Here is a 23,120-nt window from a genome sequence, read left to right on the forward strand (position 1 = left end):
CCCGATGAATGGAGGCTGTTCTGAGGGTGAAAGGGGGTGCAACTCTGTTTTGTACACTCAGTGTAGATCAGTGGTTCTTAACCTGTTGGAGGTACTGACCCCCACCAGTTTCATATGCGCATTCACCGAACCCTTCTTAATTGGAAAAATGGCTCTCTTCACCTTGAATTCAGCGAGCGTTGTGTTCTTGTATTGTCCATCTCCATGCAGCTTAAGAAGGGTTCTCTTAGTTTTGCCGGTGCTAGACTAGAATTGCTCAACTTGGCATTGCAAATCATGCAGTTAGGACGCTGACTCTCATCACGTTCCGTTATACATGTGAATCCATATTGTACATATTCGTCCGACCACTTTCTTTTTTTGCTCGCATAGTTAGTATGAAGGGATTAAAATTTAAGAAAGAAATCACACGACGTACCATCACGACAGTCACAATTCGACTACTGAGAGCGCCAAATTCCCTGCAGCACAGATAGGCCAAGCGATGTTGCGTGATCACCTGCAGCCAATGATGGCCAAGCGGGGCGTGTCATCACGAATCATATGAGTCGTGTGTCTTGACCTCCGCCGAACCCCTGAGACTGACTCACCGAACCCCTGGGGTTCGATCGAACCCAGGTTAAGAACCACTGGTGTAGATGCTCTACAGATGGTCATACTATTAACAAAATATCTGTTGATAAGCAACTGCTTGTTAAGGTTACAGTTAGGGCTAGGGTTAGGTTTTGATATAGGGTTAGGGTAAGGGTTAGGTTTTGATATAGGGTTAGGGTAAGGGTTAGGTTTTGATATAGGGTTAGGGTAAGGGTTAGTTTTAGAATACGGGTTAGGGTAAGGGTTAGTTTTAGAATAAGGGTTAGGGTAAGGGTTAGTTTTAGAATAAGGGTTAGGTTTTGATATAGGGTTAGGGTAAGGGTTAGGTTTTGATATAGGGTTAGGGTAGGGTTAGTTTTACAATAAGGGTTAGGGTAAGGGTTAGTTTTAGAATAAGGGTTAGGGTAAGGGTTAGGTTTTGATATAGGGTTAGGGTAGGGTTAGTTTTAGAATAAGGGTTAGGGTAAGGTTACGTTTTAGAATAAGGGTTAGGGTAAGGGTTAGTTTTAGAATAAGGGTTAGGGTAAGGGTTAGTTTAGAATAAGGGTTAGGGTAAGGGTTAGTTTTAGAATTAGGGTTAGGGTAAGGGTTAGTTTTAGAATAAGGGTTAGGGTAAGGGTTAGTTTTAGAATAAGGGTTAGGGTAAGGGTTAGTTTTAGAATAAGGGTTAGGGTAAGGGCTAGGGTTAGTGGATAGTTAGTTGATATGTTGTTGACAGTTATTGAACATCTACAAACTATCTTCGTGGGACTAAAGAGTCACCCTCCAGAACTGTATATACTCACACATAGACTCTCTTTGACTCAATTATAGAGATTCTAACACCACTGCTTATATTCTCAGGTGTTGAACTTCAAACCTTGTGATTTTCGCTTGGGCCACAGATACTAATATGTGTTGACATGTATAAAATCTTCTGTTAAAATGGCCATATGTTACGATGTGATTAAACCAGGGGAACTCGGGCAGGTCGGGTGAGTCAGGAGATCCAGGATCCATTGGACCACCGGGACACACTGTTAGTATATCATTTGCGTTTTTGGATCTTTAAAAGGAACTTTACAAATCCCATGTATTAGTTGTTTATTATTGTTATTTGTTTCAAGTGAATAACAATAGTAGTTGTAGTATTGGTTGTTTTTACAGTAGAAGTATTGGTAAGATATTCACTGTTTACATGTGGATTTATGACTAATTCTCTATTCCTATCTAGGGCTCTAGAGGCAGACCAGGAGAGAGAGCCATGTCTGTATGTGTATTCTGTCTGATCTTTGTTCCAATTTAAGTATAAAACATTTTACATAGAGAATCTTGAGAGCTATTTAACATGTTATTTGATTTGTCTCCCTAGGAATGCCAGCTGACCACCTATATCCGTGATAACTGTGGTAAGCTCTTGGTATTCCTACTCTATATCCGTGATAACTGTGGTAAGCTCTTGGTATTCCTACTCTATATCCGTGATAACTGTGGTAAGCTCTTGGTATTCCTACTCTATATCCGTGATAACTGTGGTAAGCTCTTGGTATTCCTACTCTATATCCGTGATAACTGTGGTAAGCTCTTGGTATTCCTACTCTATATCCGTGATAACTGTGGTAAGCTCTTGGTATTCCTACTCTATATCCGTGATAACTGTGGTAAGCTCTTGGTATTCCTACTCTATATCCGTGATAACTGTGGTAAGCTCTTGGTATTCCTACTCTATATCCGTGATAACTGTGGTAAGCTCTTGGTATTCCTACTCTAGATTTTTTGTAAGAAAAAGATCCGCTGTGTCAATTGCTTTATTGCTGGTAAGGTCATGTTTTCATAAGCAAAGATTAATTCATTCCTAATTTTGTCTCTAAACGATGATATTTTTCTCCCCCAAACAGCATGCTCTCAAGGTATGTCTCCATTAACCCTTCCTCGTCCAAATAAATGTATGTACTTGACTGTAGATTCTGGTGTAATCAAACCAGAACTCTTGGCAAAGTGATGTTATGAATGGTTGTCATTAAAAATACCATTGCCCCCCTCACCCCCTCTCTCTGTCCCTCTCTGCCTTCCTCTCCCCTTCTCTCTCTCTGTCCCTCTCTGCCTTCCTCTCCCCTTCTCTCTCTCTGTCCCTCTCTGCCTTCCTCTCCCCTTCTCTCTCTGTCCCTCTCTCCCTTCCTCTCCCCTTCTCTCTCTCTGTCCCTCTCTCCCTTCCTCTCCCCTTCTCTCTCTCTGTCCCTCTCTCCCTTCCTCTCCCCTCTCTCTCTCTCCGTTCCTCTCCCCGTTCCTCTCCCCTCTCTCTCTCTCTCTCTCTCTCCCTTCCTCTCCCCTCTCTCTCTCTGTACCTCTCTCCCTTCCTCTCCCCTCTCTCTCTCTCTGTACCTCTCTCCCTTCCTCTCCCCTTCTCTCTCTCTGTACCTCTCTCCCTTCCTCTCACTCTATCCCTAGGCCAGGCAGCATGCCCAGCCTACCCCACAGAGCTGGTCTTTGCTCTGGATATGTCACAGGATGTGAATCCTGCCACGTTCGAGAGGATGCGCTCCGCTCTCCTCTCCATATTGGACGACGTTGCCATTGCCGAGAGCAACTGCCCGACAGGTGCACGTGTTGCCGTGGTATCCTATAGTGCCAACACCAAGTACCTGATCAGATTCCAGGACTACCAACGCAAGCAGGAGTTGTTGGAGGCCATCCAAAACATTGCACTGGAACGAACGTCCAACCGGCGCCATCTTGGGGAGGCCATGCGCTTTGTGGGGCGCCACGTCTTCAAGCGAACCCGTAAAGCGTTGACGATGAGGAAGGTGGCAGTGTTCTTCACCAACGGGCCCTCTGTGGACAGCGCAGCCATCGTCACGGCCGCCATGGAGTTCAAGGCCCTGAACATCGCTCCTGCTGTCATCGCCATGAAGAACTCCCTCGATGTTCAACAGGCATTTGAGGTACAATTACAAACAGATGCTTTCTGGGAAGGGGTAGTGAACGGGGCAGCAGAAAGGCTGGTGAATTGAAATGCAGCCCATGTGTGTTTTTGTTTTGTTGTGGTGCAGGCTGATGACACGGGCAGCTTCATCCTTGTTCGGCTGGTGGATAGGTCACAGGACCAAAATGCTGTACTGACAAGAATCAAAAATTGCGTCATCTGCTACGGTAAACACACAGGGACAAAATAAAATATAGTCTTATTTGGTATCAATGTATGTCTTGTTTTTATGGTTAATTCTACTGTAGAACCAATAATCCCCTTGGGCATATATAATAAAGTTTTCTACTACTACTACACTATTACTAAAGCTACTGTACTACTACTAATACACTACTACTGATGCTACTGTACTACTACTACTACTACCACTACTACTACACTACTAATTATGCTACTGTACTACTACTACTACACTACTACTACATTCCTACTACTACTGATGCTACTGTACTACACTACTACTAATACACTACTACTGATGTTACTGTACTACTACTACTACTACTGATGCTACTACTACTGATGCTGCTATTGTACTACTCCTCCTGCTACTGATGCTACTGTACTACTAATACTACTACTAATGATGTTACTGCACTACTACTACTGATTCTACTGTACTACTACAGTACTACTATTACTACTACTACTGATGCTACTGTACTACCGTACTACTACTACTACTGATGCTACTGTACTACTACTGATGCTATTGTACTACTACTACTACTGATGCTACTGTACTACTACTACTGATGCTACTGTACTACTACAGTACTACTATTACTACTACTACTATTACTGATTCTACTGTACTGCTACTGTACTACTGATGCTACTGTACTACTACTGCTGCTGATGCTACTGTACTTCTACTAATTCTACTGCACTACTACTACTACTACTACAGTAGTACTACTACTACTACTACTACTGACTACTGGCTACTACTACTACTACTACTGTACTGATGCTACTGTACTACTTCTACTGATGGTGCTACTGTACTACTCCTCCTCCTACTACTGATGCTACTGTACTACCAATAGTATTACTACTGTTCTTCTACTGATGCTACTGTACTACTACTGATGCTACTGTACTACTACTATTACTATGCTACTGATGCTACTGTACTACTGCTACTGTACTACTACTACTGATGCTACTGTACTATTACACTACTACTACACTAGTACTACTGATGCTACTGTACTACTACTGATGCTACTGTACTACTACTATTACTATGCTACTGATGCTACTGTACTACTGCTACTGTACTACTACTACTAATGCTACTGTACTACTACACTAGTACTACTGATGCTACTGTACTACTACTGATGCTACTGTACTACTACTATTACTATACTACTACTGTACTACTGCTACTGATGCTACTGTACTACTGCTACTGATGCTACTGTACTACTACACTACTACTACACTAGTACTACTGATACTACTGTACTACTACTATCTCTAAGCTCTGGTTCTGTGTGTCCATCAGACCACTGTAAACCAGCCCAGGAGTGTGACTTTACTGACGCTCAGCGGCCCCTGGTGGTGGATATGGACCTGACCCTGGTGGTGGATGGTTCAAGGGAGATCCGGGCCGACCAGTACGCTGGCGTCCAGGAGCTTCTGGGCTCAGTGGTGAAGCAGGTAGCCTGGAGCCCCAAACCCAGCGTGGCTGACGGCCGGGCCAGGGTGGCCCTTCTCCAGACCAGTGGTTCTCTACTCCCCCAGACTTCCCAGGCCGTTAAGGTAGAGTTTGACCTGCAGAAGTACCACAACCACATTGGTCTACAGACACACCTGAGGAGCATGCAGCAGCAGGGAGGAGTGTTGTCTCTGGGGCAGACCCTGGAGTACGCTCTGAGCAAGGTGTTCCTCAAGGCCACCAGGCCCAGGAAGAGTAGAGTGGTGCTGGCTGTGGTGGGGGCCGAGACAGCCCACTGGGACCAGGCCAAGCTGGCCTACATTTCCCAGAAGGCCAAGTGTCAGGGCGTTTCCCTGTTTGTGATCACGGTGGGCGACCATTACAACAGCACCCAGGTGGAGGAGTTGGCGAGCACGCCGTCAGAGCAGCACCTGCTCCATCTGTGGCACGTGAAGGAGTGGGAGAGGGCTACGCACAGCGCTTCTTCAGAGCCTTCCTCAGGGTCCTCAGCAGTAAGGAACACTAACATGCTTCTTCATCTGGTTGTCTCTTGAAGGAGAGATAATTATGCCAGAACAGATCATACATTTTAACATTTGTATTTATTAGGGATCCCCATTAGCTGCTGCCAAGGCAGTGCTACTGTGTGTCCTAACCCTCTCACTCCCCCCTCTCTATTTCAGAGGGAATGAACAGCTACCCTCCTGCTGATCTCAAACTCAAGTGTGAGCTGATGCTGGGACAGGAACACGGGCAGGGACAAGGACAGGCAGAGTGGGAGGTGTGGAAAGAGGAAGAGGAGGAGGAGTACACAGATGAGGAGTTCCCGGAGCACACTGGTGTATTTCCCACTCAGATAGCTCTTGACCAGGTTGACACTATACATGCCTTCTCCAGGGAGATGGAGCCACTTCACCTCCCCGGCCACAGACAAACTCTAATGGTAATCAGTAACCCCACATTTATAACACAACTTCTATTTCTCTCTCCCTCACTGTTCCCTCGTATCCCACTGCATGAGTAGTCTCAGTTTGCAACCGCGTACTGCATGTCTTCCATCCCCGTTTACAAACCCGCTTGTTCTGCTTTCAGACCACTGTTAGTTGGATGTCGACAGTGGCGCCAACTGCGGGGACTATGGCCAGCGATGGCACTTTAACAAAACGCTCGGTGCATGCTTGCCTTTTTGGTACGGCAGTTGCGACGCTAACGCCAACTGTTTTAGAACGGAAAACTAATGCTTTGAGATGTGTGGCACTTCCAGTAAGTCCCCCCAGCCCTCTACTGCTACCACCTCTACTGAACATCATGTGGAGGTCATAGATGTAGAGCTCTGTTAGCCACAACCTGAATGACAACGACTGTTGTGATGTTTTGTCAAATGCTGAATCATATAATGCATTCTGCATGAGAGAGAACACTAGTTGTTCTATTTGCATTCTCAAATCAGGAGGCTTTCAGTCGAGAGAATTCTAATGAGCTGAACCCCTAACATTAGTGACTGTAATATACCTTGTTTAAGCAGTATGGCAATTACAGGATTGAAATGACAAAAGTTGTGATGCCATTTTTGTCAGTTGTCATGTTGTCTCATGTTGTTGTGTCAGCTGCGAGGTCATCATTCACAGCACTACGCCAGAGATTTTCTTCTAATGTTATGTGTTCACAGATCACACAACCCCTGAGGACAGAGGAAAGTACAGTTCTTAACCAGGGTAAGGACCACATCTCTCTAATTGTGTATGCAATAATCATGTGAAAAGACAGCAGGCTCAGGTCTGTACAATAGTGTAAAAGGCATGAGTCTTAACCTTTGGCTTTGTCCTCTCCCCTCTCTCTTTCCTCTCCCCTCTTTCTTTTGTTTTCTTCTGAATCCTATCCCCTTTTTTCTATCTCCCATTTCTCTCCTTTGCCCTGTTACCTCTCCATCCTCTTCCCCAGATGCATGTTTCTTCAAACAGGACAAGGGAGGTTGTGAGAACTACACTCTGAAGTGGTACTTTGACACGACACAGAGCGAGTGCTCCCGTTTCTGGTATGGGGCTGTGGCGGCAACGGTAACCGCTTCGAGACGCAGGAGGCTTGTGAAGGCCTCTGTCTGAGGAGGAACTCCACACATCTAAAACCCTGATTAGAGTGAATTGACCAGCCAAACAAATTCTCGTTCAAGGTGTGAACATCAAAAGCAGCACTGTCTGTGTAAATAACTCTAGACCTTATCTTTAGCATTTAGTTGTTCTCCTTTTGGGTAAAAATGGAAATTACTGGAACAGAAGTATGAATATTTCTCTATTTTATTCAAGTCTGTTCAAGCAGCCTAAGTAATGGATCTGACTCTCATGCAGTCATGCAACAAACATACATAAGGGCACTGATGCTTTTGTGAGAATGACTTTAAAGCAATGAAATAACCTGTATCGTCTCTTGTGGCTATTTTCCATCATCACAGCGACCAAACCAAGCACCAGGCAATGCACTGTTAACTTCTGGAGCTTGGATGTTAACCATAGATGTAAATTCAGGCTATATGTCATTTGTTGCACTGTGTGTCTGTTTCCTCTAACTTGACCATTTGGTGCTGAAGTGTTGAAAATAAAACTGCACAAATTCCTTAGCGGTCAGTTTATTTTTGATGCTCTTATGACCTTAGTCTACTGATATAGATTCTGAACGGATACTGGGCCAGATTAAGAAATCATAACGATAGCCCAGGCCAATGAAGAGACACACAGATATGTACAATATTAGAAGGAAATACATGTGTATTTATACATACAGTAAGTTACTAAATACAATTTCCAGTTGCACACTGACTCACCTAATGATGAAGATGAAGCCATGGGCTACTCACGGTGATAGGCTATCGCCACGACGACGAGTGCATCGGCTATCTCAAGATGAGCTACTTTTTAAAACAGTGCTGATGTTCACAACAAATTGGGAGTTTATTATTTATTTATATTGGTTTTACAGGCTGATTAGTCTTCTTCAGGTGTATGCATTTGCTTTCCAAACTGTATGTTTTTCCCGCTATATTATTTTTTAATCTGCAAAAGGCAGCAGCAACCTACCATAGAAATATAATCCATAGATGGCTGTTCCCATTCAAATCAGGACTGGCAGCCATTGCTAGTACCCATGAGTTTAACATCAAATTGCCAGGGAAAGAGATTCCAAAATTCTTCTATGGGTTATATGTCTATGGCCACAATGAAACAAGCTGTAACCTATATTGGTGCATATGCTGCCCAAATTGTGCCCTTCTGACTGTAGGCATACCAGTAGCTGCCCAAATAAAGGAAAAACACCCCTATAAAACACTATGTTGGTGTGGGCTCCTGTGCTGGATTTAAAAAAATATATATATATTTTTTATTTGTATTGCCTCTTGGGCCCAGCCCGACTCACACAGTTGACCAGTTACATGTATTTATTATGCATTTAAAAAAAAATGTATTAGTCAGTTACCCAATCAAGGCAGGGCCCCCCAGTTACCCATGTGGGCCCCCTACCTCCTCCCCTCCCCTCCCCTCATTTGACGATTAGCAGAGCGGCAGCAGGCTGTCTACACTCCTTGAGAGCGGCCCCTGAATCATCCCATTGTTAGCTGTTGCAATAAAAATAAAAATATATAATATATACTGTTAATATTTCCTTATTATTTTTGCTCCCTATTGGGTCCCCTACGGGCCTGGGTCCAGGGGCTTCAGCCCCGGTAAGTCCCTGCATTAATCCTGCCCTGAATGGATTTGCTGTTGTGTTTTGATATACAAATTAAACTTGCGACAATTGTCATCGATAACAGCTATGGTTTGAGAATGTGGACACTGTTCATGCCAAGGGTTGGTTTCAGTCCTGGTCATGGCCTGGTTTGTTAACGTTACAACTTTGAGACTATGAGAGAACTATAGCGCTCAATAAACACTAAAAACTATAGAGTTCATAATAGCAGTTCATAAAGAGTTCATTCATCATACCAAACTTTATTGACACTTCTTGAACAGTTGCTTTTGAGCAGTTTAACATCAACAGATATCAGGCATTGCATAATTGTGACTTCAGTGAATGTCATTACAAACAAAGGGTTAACATCTACTCGTATTTTGCGACAGGATTTCCAGAAGCTTCTCTTATATAATTAGCTTTAAAATATACTATGTACAAAAGTCTACAACATAGATCAAAACTCTGGGGTGAAGAAGTTGAGGACTAGAGTGTATGGTTGGTTGGTTGGTTGGTTGGGTGTGTGTGTGGGTGTGTGTGTGTGTGTGTGTCAGCGAGAGTGGGAGGGCCTGAAAGGGGCAGTTTATTTCCAGACTTTGACGATGCCGTCTCTGGACGAAGTGACGATGAAGCCCTGTGTGGTCTGGAAAGTGGCGATGTCAGTGATGATGTCATGGTGGCCCACGGGGAGGGACTCTGGGCCCCTGCGGGGGGCGTCCTCTGTGGCTCCACTCTTCTGTTTGCTGTGGATCTCCTGACAGGACAGGGAATGTAGGTCAATCTCTACCTGTCTTGTGGTTTCTTATTCATTCATGTTTATAACGCTGCAAATAAATTGCTCTCCTGGGGACAGAAATTATGTATTGAACACCTCATTGTAGGACCAGGTGCTTAGAGGAATACACTGAATACACTGCCACCGTCCTATCAGGGCATACCTGTACAACCTCGGTGCCCTCGATGATCTTGCGGCTGTAGAGGACTGAGGGACAGTGCAGCGGTTCATTGGCTCCACCTGCCACGATGTAGGACCTCTCTGGGTAAGCCAAGTCCCAGAACCTGGTAATAACACAGAACACAGTATAGAAATAAGACTTGACTGACAAAACAAACAAGCTAACACCATCCAACACACTTCTTGGCTAAGCCAAATTGTCAAACACAAACTTAAATGTCATCCGGCAAACATACATGGTCAGAACTGGGTTAAATATATCAGAAGGATGGTTAGTCCAGTGGAGAGTACAGCAAACATACATGGTCAGAACTGGGTTAAATATATCAGAAGGATGGTTAGTCCAGTGGAGAGTACAGCAAACATACATGGTCAGAACTGGGTTAAATATATCAGAAGGATGGTTAGTCCAGTGGAGAGTATAGCAAACATACATGGTCAGAACTGGGTTAAATATATCAGAAGGATGGTTAGTCCAGTGGAGAGTATAGCAAACATACATGGTCAGAACTGGGTTAATATATCAGAAGGATGGTTAGTCCAGTGGAGAGTACAGCAAACATACATGGTCAGAACTGGGTTAAATATATCAGAAGGATGGTTAGTCCAGTGGAGAGTATAGCAAACATACATGGTCAGAACTGGGTTAATATATCAGAAGGATGGTTAGTCCAGTGGAGAGTATAGCAAACATGCATGGTCAGAACTGGGTTAAATATATCAGAAGGATGGTTAGTCCAGTGGAGAGTATAGCAAACATACATGGTCAGAACTGGGTTAAATATATCAGAAGGATGGTTAGTCCAGTGGAGAGTACAGCAAACATACATGGTCAGAACTGGGTTAATATATCAGAAGGATGGTTAGTCCAGTGGAGAGTATAGCAAAAATACCTGATTCTCATGTCGGAGCCAGCTGTGAGGAGGAGGGGGTTCCCGTCTGCAGGGCTGCAGTAGATCCATGGACACTGTGGGGGGACGGCTGCATCTCTGAGAGAGGGGGAGCAGAGCTGGCCCACAGCGTGAACTTCCTGTCCCCCGTCTCCATGTCCCACATGGATACCTCATTGTTGCCCTGGACCGCTACAAAACAGCAACAAAACACACAAATAATAGTTTCATTTGCCCCTCAAAGAAAGGTTTCGTTAATAAAGATAAAAAATATGATGACATCGAGTCTCACCAGCAATGACGGAGGATTGGTAGAGCGGTGCATGAGCAGCCGTCTGATTCGTGCTCGGGCAGGGTGGGAGTGGTTTGAGTGCCGGACATCCATAGTGCCTGTTGCCGTTGTACCTGTGTGTGGACGAAACAGAATAGGATTCAGTAGACTCCTGATAAGTGGATGTCAGATAAGTCACAACTCTGTTTAAGTTAAGTTTTCAATGCAGTTTTCAGACGAAATCCATTTACATTTTTCATACACGTAACATGCACCACACAACCCACATCCACCCACGTGCTCACACCAACACCCACGTACCCAGGCAGAGCCAGCACTGGTGCATGTCCACGGTGAAGGAGGTGATGAGGCCCAGGCGGAGGTCGTGGCGGAGGGTCCAGGCGTTGGAGTTGGAGCGCAGGTCCCAGCCCACCAGGGAGCCGTTCACCGTGGCGTAGGCCAGCACAGACTGGGCTCCAGAATTAAAATGGTGGACGTCCACCACGCAGCCGTCATCCTTCTGGTCCAGAAACCTGAGAGGACAGTCGATATAACAGTTAAATGTGGAGTAACTCATTATTACATTGTGGCATCAAAATGATACTGCAGTATCTACTGCATGATCATGATAACTACATGATACTGCAGTATTTACTGCATGATAATGGTAACTACATGATACTGCATGATCATGATAACTTCATGATACTGCAGTATTTACTGCATGATCATGATAACTACATGATAATGCAGTATTTACTGCATGATAATGATAACTACATGATACTGCAGTATCTACTGCATGATCATGATAACTTCATGATACTGCAAGTTCATTGGTGGTGGATGAGGTGAGTTTCCCCCTACTATGTAAAGTGCTTTGTGTACCTCAGTTGGTAGAAAAGCGTTATATAAATCCAATAAATTAATAATAATTATATCAACTACAGTAAGAAACCAACTTTCTGCTCAATCAACCCATGATGGATAGTACATACCTGGTCTGAAAGGGGTTCACTTTGGGTGATTTGGGGGGCTTGTTGGCCTCAATGGCCAGGAGCTGGATGGAACCGTTGTCTGAGGCAGCAGCCAGGTAGTGTGACCCCTGACAGAAGGTCAACGTTTTCACGTGGCCCCCGATGCGGGAGTACGTCAGCACTGACCTGTAAGACAGCATCAAAACATTCACACAGGTTGGATTGAGGACTGTTGTTCATTAGTTTTTCCATCAACGTTTTGGTTATTTATAGCAGACGCTCTTATCCAGAGAGACGCTATTATCCAGAGAGACGCTATTATCCAGAGTGACGCTCTTATCCAGAGTGACGCTCTTATCCAGAGTGACGCTCTTATCCAGAGAGACGCTCTTATCCAGAGAGACGCTCTTATCCAGAGAGACGCTCTTATCCAGAGTGACGCTCTTATCCAGAGAGACGCTCTTATCCAGAGAGACGCTCTTATCCAGAGTGACGCTCTTATCCAGAGAGATGCACTTATCCAGAGAGACGCTCTTATCCAGAGAGACGCTCTTATCCAGACTGACGCTCTTATCCAAGTGCATTCCAAGGAAATCTAAGATGGTCAACACAGGTAGAGCACATCTGTGAAAAGGCGAGCTGATGTCTGTTCCTCCTCCGATGCCTTAATACACTTCCATATACAGTGCCTTCAGAAAGTACTCACACCCCTTGACTTTTTCACATTTTGTTGTGATACAGCCTGAATTAGAAAATGTATTAAATTAAGATTTTGTATCCAACACACATACCCCATAATATCAAAGTGGAATTCTGTTTTTAGAATTTTGTTTTAATGAATTCTAAATGAAAAGCTGAAACGTTTTGAGTGCTGGGGAGTATTTCTCTCTGTAATAAATCCCTTTTGTGGGGAAAAACTAATTCCAATTGGCAGGGCCTGGCTCCCAAGTAGGTGGGCCTATGCCCTCCCATGCCCACTCATGGCTCCGCCCCTGCCCAGTCATGTCAAATCCATAGATTAGGGCCTAATGAATTTATTTCAATTGACTGATTTCCTTCTATGAACTGTAACTTAGTCAAATCTTAGAAATTGTTGCATGTTGTGTTAACATTTTTGTTCAAAATAAGAGATATTTCTGTACTCCATTGTCAATAAATTGGCAAAAATCTCTAAAAACATGTTTTCACTTTGTCATTGATGTATTAAAATATTTTTAATTCAGGCTGTAACACATCAAAATGTAGACTAAGTCAAGGGGTATGAATACTTTCTGAAGGCACTGTATCTAAAGAGGACCTGGTAATGGTATTCACCACCTATATCCTGGTAATGGTATTCCCCTCCTGCTAGATAAACTAGGGTAAGTGTACCTATTAAGCCCACCAAAATCTAAGTTCAGATATTTCTAACATATACTGCCCCCTAATTTTATACAAAAAGTGGAGATAACATGAAAGATTCATCTCATGTGAAGTTTTATAACTTGACTTAAATTATATTATAATACATACAAATATTTATAAAATATGTGCAAAGTCCGGAGTGGGCTTAATGGGTATCAAGTGTACCCTTTAAGCCATGGGTGTTCTAAATAAACCCACCTCTTAAATAATATATTTAATTAATTTCAAAATGTTCAAAACTGACATTTCTTATGTAAAATTTGATTATATTAATCTCCCATAAAGTTATTCAAATAAACGTATTATTGCTATTCATCATGGTAGTAGCACTCATAACACACACACAACTTTCAATGAACGTCTGAAATCTGACATTTGCTGTACTGTTATTCTTGTTAAATTAGTCCAACTTGTCTTCCTAAAGTCTATCTGAAGACTGTTTCAACTCTCCCTCTCTACTATGTATTAAAAAGGTACAGGTGGTGGACCAAAAAACAGATTCACCTGGATGAATGAAAGACAAAATGACAATGCCCCCCCGAAAATGCATGAGTAGTCGCCCAATAGTCATCTTCTAGTCCCTCATTTGTTATCATTTTTGTCCACCACTTGCAGGTCTTCTATCCCTGATAACCCTCAACCCTGATCTTACTCTTCTCTCCTCTGCATGAATGACTACCCCCACCCCAAACGTCTTGGAGAGAGTACAAAGGTTTCTAATTGTTCCTAATCTTGGTAAAGGCAACATGGCTAGATGCACAATATGCAAAACTGTAGTTTGTGTGTTTTAATCAACTTAAATCTGGACAAAAAAAATCTATGTGTAACAGTGTAGGTTCCGTCCCTCTCTTCGCCCCAACCCGGGCTCGAACCAGGGACCCTTGCACACATCAACAACTGACACCCAGCGAAGCATCGTTACCCATCGCGCCACAAGAGCCACGGCCCTTGCAACGCAAGGGGAAACCCTACTTCAGGTCTCAGAGCGAGTGACGTCACCGATTGAAACACTATTAGCGCGAATCACCGCTAACTAACTAGCCATTTCACATCGGTTACACTCACCCCCCTTTTGACCTCCTCCTTTTCCGCAGCAACCAATGATCCGGGTCAACAGCATCAATGTAACAGTGTAGGTTCCGTCCCTCTCTTCGCCAGCATAAGAAAACACATTTTAAATTGGCAGGAAATAGTAATGTATGCTCTTGAAATATGCTATCATGTGCACATAGCAGCACATTAACCTCTTAAGTGATCATACTTTATGTACAATTATCTGAGAGGTACTAAAATATTTGAAAATGGTCTATGTGGAGGCTAACACTCAACACCAAGGTTTTTTGCAGGTGGGAATTACACATAACTGTCAACAAAATATCTAATTGGTTTAGAATTTAAAAAGGGTAAGAACACAACAACCAGATGAATTAGTTGAAACATTAAATCAGAAGAACGTGATTTTTTTTTTGTATTTATCTAAAGATGGAAGTGGGATTTTATATTGGGTACACCTACACTTACAGTCATGGCCAAAAGTTTTGGATGAATGACACCAAATATTAATTTTCACAAAATCTGCTGCCCCTCAGTTTTATGATGTCAATTTGCATATACTCCGAATGTTATGAAGAATGATCAGATGAATTGCAACTTAAATTGCAAAGTCCCTCTTTGCCATGCAAATGAACTGACCAAAAAAAAACATTCCACATCGATATTTTGGGGTCCATGGCAGAAACTCCCCAGACCTTAATACCATTGAGAACTTGTGGTCAATCCTCAAGAGGCGGGTGGACAAACAAAAACCCTACATTCTGACAAACTCCAAGCATTGATTATGCAAGAATGGGCTGCCATCAGTCAGGATGTGGCCCAGAAGTTAATTGACAGCATGCCAGGGCGGATTGCAGAGGTCTTGAAAAAGAAGGGTCAACACAGCAAATATTGACTCTTTGCATCAACTTCATGTAATTGTCAATAAAAGCCTTTGACACTTATGAAATGCTTGTAATTATACTTCAGTGGTAGTAACATCTGAAAAAATATTTAAAGACACTGAAGCAGCAAACTTTGTGAAAATTAATATTTGTGTCATTCTCAAAACTTTTGGCCATGACTGTATACCTATACAGATGAATGTACTAATCTGGACCTACCATCACTCACACACACCCATCTGGACCTACCATCACTACACACACCAATCTAATCCAAGTCGGACGTGTGTTTTTGTCTTTGTCCCGTCCTGTCCCGTGTTTATATCGTTTTCTTCGTACGTGGAAGTCGAAGTTTACACATACATTTAAACTCAGTTCTTTCTACAATTCGTGACATTTAATCCTAGTAAAAATTCCCTGTGTTAGGTCAGTTAGGATCACCACTTTTATTTTAAGAATGTGAAATGTAAGAATACTAGTCAGAGAGAATGACTTATTTCAGCTTTCATTTCTTTCATCACAGTCCCAGTGGGTCAGAAGTTTACATACACTCAATTAGTATTTTGGTAGCAATGCCTTTAAATTGTTTAACTTGGGTCAAACGTTGTCGGGTAGCGCCTCCACAAGCTTCCCACAATAAGTTGGGTGAATTTTGGCCCATTCCTCCTGACAGAGCTGGTTGTAACTGAGTCAGGTTTGTAGCCTCCTTGCTCGCACATGCTTTTTCAGTTCTGCCCACACATTTTCTATAGGATTGAGTCATGGGGCTTTGTGTATGGCCACTCCCAATACCTTGACTTTGTTGTCCTTAAGCCATTTTGCCACAACTTTGGAAGTATGCTGTGGGGTCATTGTCCATTTAGAAGACCCCATTTGCGACCAAGCCTTTAACTTCCTGACTGATGTCTTGAAGATGTTGCTTCAATATATCCACATAATTTCTTCCTTCCTCATGATGCCATCTATTTTGTGAAGTGCATCAGTCCCTCCTGCAGCAAAGCACCCCCACAACAATTTTTATTCTTATTTCACCTTTATTTAACCAGGTAGGCAAGTTGAGGAACAAGTTCTCATTTACAACTGCGACCTGGCCAAGATAAAGCAAGCAGTGTGACACAGACAACACAGAGTTACACATGGAGTAAACCAAACAAGCCACTAACACAATAAACAAGTCAATGATACAGTAGAAAAAAGAAAGTCTATATACAGTGTGTGCCAAAGGCATGAGGAGGTAGGGCAATAATAGGCCATAAGAGCAAATAATTTACAATTTAGCAGATTAAACACTGGAGTGATAAATGAGCAAATGAAGATGTGCATGTAGATGATACTGGTGTGCAAAAAGAGCAGAAAAGTAAATAAAATAAAACAGTAAGAGGATGAGGTAGTCGATAGGGTGGGCAATGTACAGATGGGCTATGTACAGCTGCAGCGATCGGTTAGCTGCTCAGATAGCTGATGTTTAAAGTTGGTGAGGGAAATAAAAGTCTCCAACTTCAGCGATTTTTGCAATTCGTTCCAGTCACTGGCAGCAGAGAACTGGAATGAAAGGCGGCCAAATGAGGTGTTGGCTTTGGGGATGATCAGTGAGATATACCTGCTGGAACGTGTGCTATGGGTGAGTGTTGTTATCGTGACCAGTGAACTGAGATAAGGTGGAGCTTTACCAAGCATAGTCTTATAGATGACCTGGAGCCAGTGGGTATGGCGACGAATATGTAGCGAGGGCCAGCCGACTAGAACATACAGGTCGCAGTGGTGGGTGGTATAAGGTGCATTTGGTTAACAAAACGGATGGCACTGTGATAGGACTGCATCCAGTTTGCTGAGTAGAGTATTGGAAGCTATTTTGTAGATGACATCGCTGAAGTCGAGGATCGGTAGGATAGTCAGTTTACTAGGGTAAGTTGGCGGCGTGAGCGAAGGAAGGCTTGTTGCGAAATAGGAAGTCGATTCTAGATTTAATTTTTGGATTGGAGATGTTTAATATGAGTCTGGAAGGAGAGTTTACCAGTCTAAGCCAGACACCTAGGTATTTGTAGTGGTCCACATATTCTAGGTCGGAACCGTCCAGGGTGGTGATGCTAGTCGGGTGGGCGGGTGGCAGGCAGCGAACGGTTGACAAGCATGCATTTGGTTTTACTAGTGTTTAAGAGCAGTTGGAGGCCACGGAAGGAGTGTTGTATGGCATTGAAGCTCGTTTGGAGGTTAGTTAGCACAGTGTCCAAGGAAGGGCCAGAAGTATACAGAATGGTGTCGTCTGCGTAGAGGGGAATCGCCCGCAGCAAGAGCGACATCATTGATATATACAGAGAAAAGAGTCGGCCCAAGAATTGAACCCTGTGGTACCCCATAGAGACTGCCAGAGGTCCGGACAACATGCACTCCGATTTGACACACTGAACTCTGTCTGCAAAGTAGTTGGTGAACCAGGCGAGGCAGTCGTTAGAAAAACCAAGGTTATTGAGTCTGCCGATAAGAATACGGTGATTGACAGAGTTGAAAGCCTTGGCCAGGTCGATGAAGACGGCTGCACAGTACTGTCTTTTATCGATGGCGGTTATGATATCATTTAGTACCTTGAGCGTGGCTGAGGTGCACCCGTAACCAGCTCGGAAACCGGATTGCACAGCGGAGAAGGTACGGTGGGATTCGAAATCGTCAGTGATCTGTTTATAACTTGGCTTTCGAAGACTTTGGATAGGCAGGGCAGGATGGAAATAGGTCTGTAACAGTTTGGGTCTAGGGTGTCACCCCCTTTGAAGAGGGGGACGACCGCGGCAGCTTTCCAATCTTTAGGGATCTCGGACGATACGAAAGAGAGGTTGAACAGACTGGTAATAGGGGTTGCAACAATGGCAGCGGATAGTTTTAGAAAGAGAGGGTGCAGATTGTCTAACCCAGCTGATTTGTACGGGTCCAGGTTTTGCAGCTCTTTCAGAACATCTGCTATCTGGATTTGGGTGAAGGAGAAGCTAGGGGCTTGGGCGAGTAGCTGCAGGGGGGGCGGAGCTGTTGGCCGGGGTTGGAGTAGCCAGGAGGAAGGCATGGCCAGCCGTAGAGAAATGCTTATTGAAATGTTATTATCATGGATTTATCAGTGGTGACCGTGTTACCTAGCCTCAGTGCAGTGGGCAGCTGGGAGGAGGTGCTCTTGTTCCCATGAACTTTATAGTGTCCCAAAACTTTTTGGAGTTAGAGCTACAGGATGCAAATTTCTGCTTGAAAAGCTAGCCTTTGCTTTCCTGACTGACTGCGTGTATTGGTTCCCGAATTCCCTGAACAGTTGTATATCACGGGGACTTTTCGATGCTATTGCAGTCCGCCACAGGATGTTTTTGTGCTGGTCAAGGGCAGTCAGGTCTGGATGGAACCAAGGGCTATATCTGTTCTTAGTTCTGCATTTTTTGAACGGGGGCATGCTTATCTAAGATGGTGAGGAATTGACTTTTAAAGAATGACCAGGCTCCTCGACTTGACGGATGAGGTCAATATTCCTTCCCAGGATACCCAGGCCAGGTCTATTAGAAAGGCCTGCTCGAGAAGTGTTTTAGGAGCGTTTGACGGTGATCAGGGGTGGTCGTTTGACCGCGGACCCATAACGGATACAGGCAATGAGGCAGTGATCGCTGTGATCCTGATTGAAAACACGGAGGTGTTTTTGGAGGGCAAGTTGGTCAGGATAACGTCTATGAGGGTGCCCATGTTTACAGATTTGGGGTTGTACCTGGTGGGTTCCTTGATGATTTGTGTTAGATTGAGGGCATCTAGCTTAAATTGTAGGACTGCCGGTGTGTTAAGCATGTCCCAGTTTTAGGTCACCTAACAGAACGAACTCTGGAGGCTAGATGGGGGCGATCAATTCACAAATGGTGTCCAGGGCACAGCTGGGAGCGGAGGGGGGGGGGGGGGGGTCAATAGCAGGCGGCGACAGTGAGAGACTTATTTCTGGAGAGATTAATTTTTTTAATTAGAAGTTCGAACTGTTTGGGTATATACCTGGACAGCATGACAGAACTTTGCAGCCTATCTCTGCAGTAGATTGCAACTCATCCCCCTTTGGCAGTTCTATCTTGAGGAAAAATGTTGTAGTTGGGTATGGAAATCTCAGAATTTTTGGTGGCCTTCCTAAGCCAGGATTCAGACACGGCAAGGACATCAGGGTTGGCAGAATGTGCTAAAGCAGTGAATAAAACAAACTTAGGGAGGAGGCTTCTGATGTTGACATGCATGAAACCAAGGCTTTTTCGATCACAGAAGTCAACAAATGAGGGTGCCTGGGGACATGCAGGGCCTGGGTTTACCTCCACATCACCCGAGGAACAGAGGAGGAGTAGGATGAGTACGGCTAAAGGCTATCAAAACTGGTTGCCTAGAGCGTTGGGGACAAATAATAAAAGGATCGTATTCCTGGGCGTGGTAGAATAGATTCAGGGCATAATGTGCAGACAGGGGTATGGTGGGGTGCGGGTACAGCGGGGTAAGCCCAGGCACTGAGTGATGATAAGAGAGGTTGTATCTCTGGACATGCTGGTTATAATGGGTGAGGTCATCCCATGTGTGGGAGGTGGGACAAAGGAGGTAACAGAGGTATGAGTGGAACTAGGGGCTCCATTGTAAACTAAAACATTAACTAACCTAAGCAACAGTATACAAGGCATATTGACATTTGAGAGACACATACAGCGAGGCATAAAGTAATCACAGGTGTTGATTGGGAGAGCTAGCTAGACAACACGGTGAGACAACAGCTGATCAGCTAAACAACAACAACAACAGGCAAAATGGCGATGACTGGACAGAGAGGGTCGGTTAACTACACACACAGCCCGAGTTCGCAGCTGGGGCCGACAGATAAACAAATAATAAACAGAATGGAGTACCATGATTATGGACAGTTCAGCAGGCATCAGCTATGTAGCCAAGTGATCATAGGGTCCAGGGGGCAGCGGTAGATGAACACAGGGAGGCCGCGGAGTAGTCGCTACTACGCTAGCACGCGGGCGACACGGCGCTTTAAAGTTAGTTAGCCCGGGGCTAGTAGAACGCGGCTGCTCCGACGTCCGACGGAGGCCAGTTGGAGGCACAGCGGATTGAGTATTCGTCGGCAGACCAGTCGTGGTGGCGCGGGCGGGGCGCCGTGTTGACAAAGGATCCAAGCCAGATGGTGAAAGAGTATTGTAGACTGTGTAATTAGTTTGCTAGCCGGGGGATGCGGCCGGGCTCATGGCTACCTGGTGCTAGCTTCAGGGCATGGGGCATTAGCCAATATAGCCACTCGGTAGCAGCGGTGATCCGGTGCCAGGTCCAGAGCTTACGGCAAGGATCCGGTGGAGTAGTGGGTTCTGCCGTGTTTGGGTTGGGGTTGGGGTGAACAACTGAGCAGGCTGAGTTGGGCCTCAGGAATGACTTCGGTACTGTGGTAACTCCGTGGGTGCTAGCTAGCTGTGAAGATCAGGAGTAATGGTTCAGGGATTACGGGAGGAATCCGGCGTTGTAGTGGAGAGGACAGTCCGATACTGGTAGGCTGTGAGTATTATCCAAGCTAAAAAAAGAGTCTGGTATCTGTGCAGAAGGTAAAGCCGCTAGCAGTGGCTAACAATGAGCTAAATAGCTTGTAGCCAAATTAGCTGGTTAGCTTCTGATGGCTAGGTGGCTCTTGCTATAAGGTCTACAAAATTCTAAATAATAGCGGGTTCTGTATCACATTTGGGCGAGGCAGGTCACCGGAAGGTAGCATATGAGTTAAAATGGAAAGAGATTGAAATAAAAATCGAAATGTATACAAAAAGTAGAAAAATACAAAAGTTACACGAGAGGACGACCAAACACGTCGCACTGCTACGCCATCTTGGGAACATGTTCTTGGGAACATGATGCTGCCCACCCCCTGCTTCACGGTTAGGATGGTGTTCTTCGGCTTGCAAGCCCCTTTTTCCTCCAAACATAACGATGGTCATTATTGCCAAACAGTTCTATTTTTGTTTCATCAGACCAGAGGACATTTCTCAAAAAGTACAATCTTTGTCCCCATGTGCAGTTGCAAACCGTAGTCTGGCTTTTTTTATGGCAGTTTTGGAGCAGTGGCTTCATCCTTGCTGAGCGGCCCTTCAGGTTATGTCGATATAGGACTCGTTTTACTGTGGATATAGATACCTTTGTACCTTTTTCCTCCAGCATCTTCACAAGATCCTTTGCTGTTGTTCTGGATTGATTTGCACTTTTCGCACCAAAGTATGTTCATCTCTAGGAGACAGAATGCGTATCCTTCCTGAGCGGCATGATGGCTGCGTGGTCCATGGTGTTTATACTTGCGTACTATTGTTGTACAGATGAATGTGGTACCTTCAGGCATTTGGAAATTGCTCCCAAGGATGAACCAGACTTGTGGAGGTCTACACATTTTTTTCTGAGGTCTTGGCTGATTTTCCATGATGTCAAGCAAAGAAGGCACTGAGTTTGAAGGTAGGCCTTTGAAATACTTCCACAGGTACACCTCCAATGACTCAAATGATGTCAATTAGCCTATCAGAACTTCTAAAAGCCACTGACATCATTTCTGGAATTTTTTCAAAGCTTGTTTATAAAGGCCACAGTCAATTTAGTGTATGTAAACTTCTGACCCACTGGAATTGTGATACAGTGAATTATAAGTGAAATAATCTGTCTAGTAAACAATTGTTGGAAAGATTACTTGTGTCATGCACAAAGTAAGATGTCCTAACCGACTTGCCAAAACTATAGTTTGTTAACAAGAAATTTGTGGAGTGGTGTGAAAAACAACACACACACAAATCTGAACTCCTACCAACTACACACACCAATCTGAACCTGCCAACTACTACCACAACCCAATCTGAACCTGCATCAACACACACAGCCAATTGGAAATATTACAATAAACAATTAACAGATTACAATCACACAATAACCAATTGTTGGAGAAGATTACTTGTGTCATGCACAAAGTAGATGTCCTAACCAACTTGCCAAAACTATAGTTTGTTAACAGAAATTTGTGGGAGTGGTTGAAAAATTGAGTTTTATGACTCCAACCTAAGTGTATGTAACTTCCAATTTCAACTGTACATACAACAATCTGGACCTACCATCTACAATACATCAATCTGGACCTACTGTCCCACAACACACCAATCTGGACCTACCATCTACATACACCAATCTGGACCTACCGTCTACACACACACCAATCTGGACCTACCATCTACATACACCAATCTGGACCTACCGTCTACACCACACCAAATCTGGACCTACGTCTACACAACACAAACCAATCTGGACCTACCGTCAACACACACAAACCAATCTGGACCTGCCGCTACATACACCATCTGGACCTACCATCCCCACACACACACACCACACACACACACACACCACACACACACAAACACACACACACCACACACACACACACACCCACACACCACACACACACACCACACACACACACACCCCAATCTGGACCTACCATCTACACACACACCAATCTGAACCTACCATCTACACACACACACCAATCTGAACCTACCATCTACACACACACCAATCTGAACCTACCATCTACACACACAAACCAATCTGGACCTACCATCTACACACACACCAATCTGGACCTACCATCTACACACACACACACCAATCTGGACCTACCATCTACACACACACACACACCAATCTGGACCTACCATCCACACACACACCAATCTGG

The 23,120-nt window shown here is 44.2% G+C and overlaps 1 protein-coding gene, 1 long non-coding RNA gene and 1 pseudogene across 2 annotated transcripts; 2 read left to right on the forward strand and 1 right to left on the reverse strand.

Annotated features, from left to right (window-relative positions):
• Positions 1 to 1,302: 1,302 nt before the first annotated feature.
• LOC115165844 (collagen alpha-4(VI) chain-like) lies at positions 1,303 to 6,179 on the forward strand. The gene is made up of 9 exons (XM_029719276.1): positions 1,303 to 1,612; positions 1,808 to 1,843; positions 1,946 to 1,982; positions 2,472 to 2,483; positions 3,022 to 3,515; positions 3,624 to 3,723; positions 5,073 to 5,737; positions 5,911 to 6,006; positions 6,123 to 6,179. The coding sequence occupies exons 2-9, from the start codon at positions 1,838 to 1,840 to the stop codon at positions 6,177 to 6,179; spliced, it is 1,467 nt and encodes a 488-aa protein (XP_029575136.1). The 5' UTR covers positions 1,303 to 1,612; positions 1,808 to 1,837.
• A 726-nt stretch (positions 6,180 to 6,905) lies between these two features.
• LOC115184565 (uncharacterized) lies at positions 6,906 to 7,500 on the forward strand. The gene is made up of 2 exons (XR_003874404.1): positions 6,906 to 6,940; positions 7,167 to 7,500. It is a non-coding gene; the product is annotated as an uncharacterized LOC115184565 (long non-coding RNA).
• A 1,688-nt stretch (positions 7,501 to 9,188) lies between these two features.
• Positions 9,189 to 23,120, reverse strand: part of LOC115184632 (phosphoinositide 3-kinase regulatory subunit 4-like) — a 29,716-nt pseudogene continuing 15,784 nt past the window's right edge.

The sequence above is a fragment of the Salmo trutta genome, chromosome 3 (genome assembly GCF_901001165.1).
Source record: "Salmo trutta chromosome 3, fSalTru1.1, whole genome shotgun sequence".
In the NCBI taxonomy this organism is placed as follows: Eukaryota; Metazoa; Chordata; class Actinopteri; order Salmoniformes; family Salmonidae; genus Salmo; species Salmo trutta.

Bases quoted from the DNA above. Each gene is read 5' to 3' on its own strand.
- LOC115165844 (XM_029719276.1), top strand. The intron at 3,724-5,072 runs GTAAACACACAG...TGTGTCCATCAG, and splicing joins AAATTGCGTCATCTGCTACG to ACCACTGTAAACCAGCCCAG. The intron at 6,007-6,122 runs GTGTGGAAAGAG...TGCCTTCTCCAG, and splicing joins AAGGACAGGCAGAGTGGGAG to GGAGATGGAGCCACTTCACC.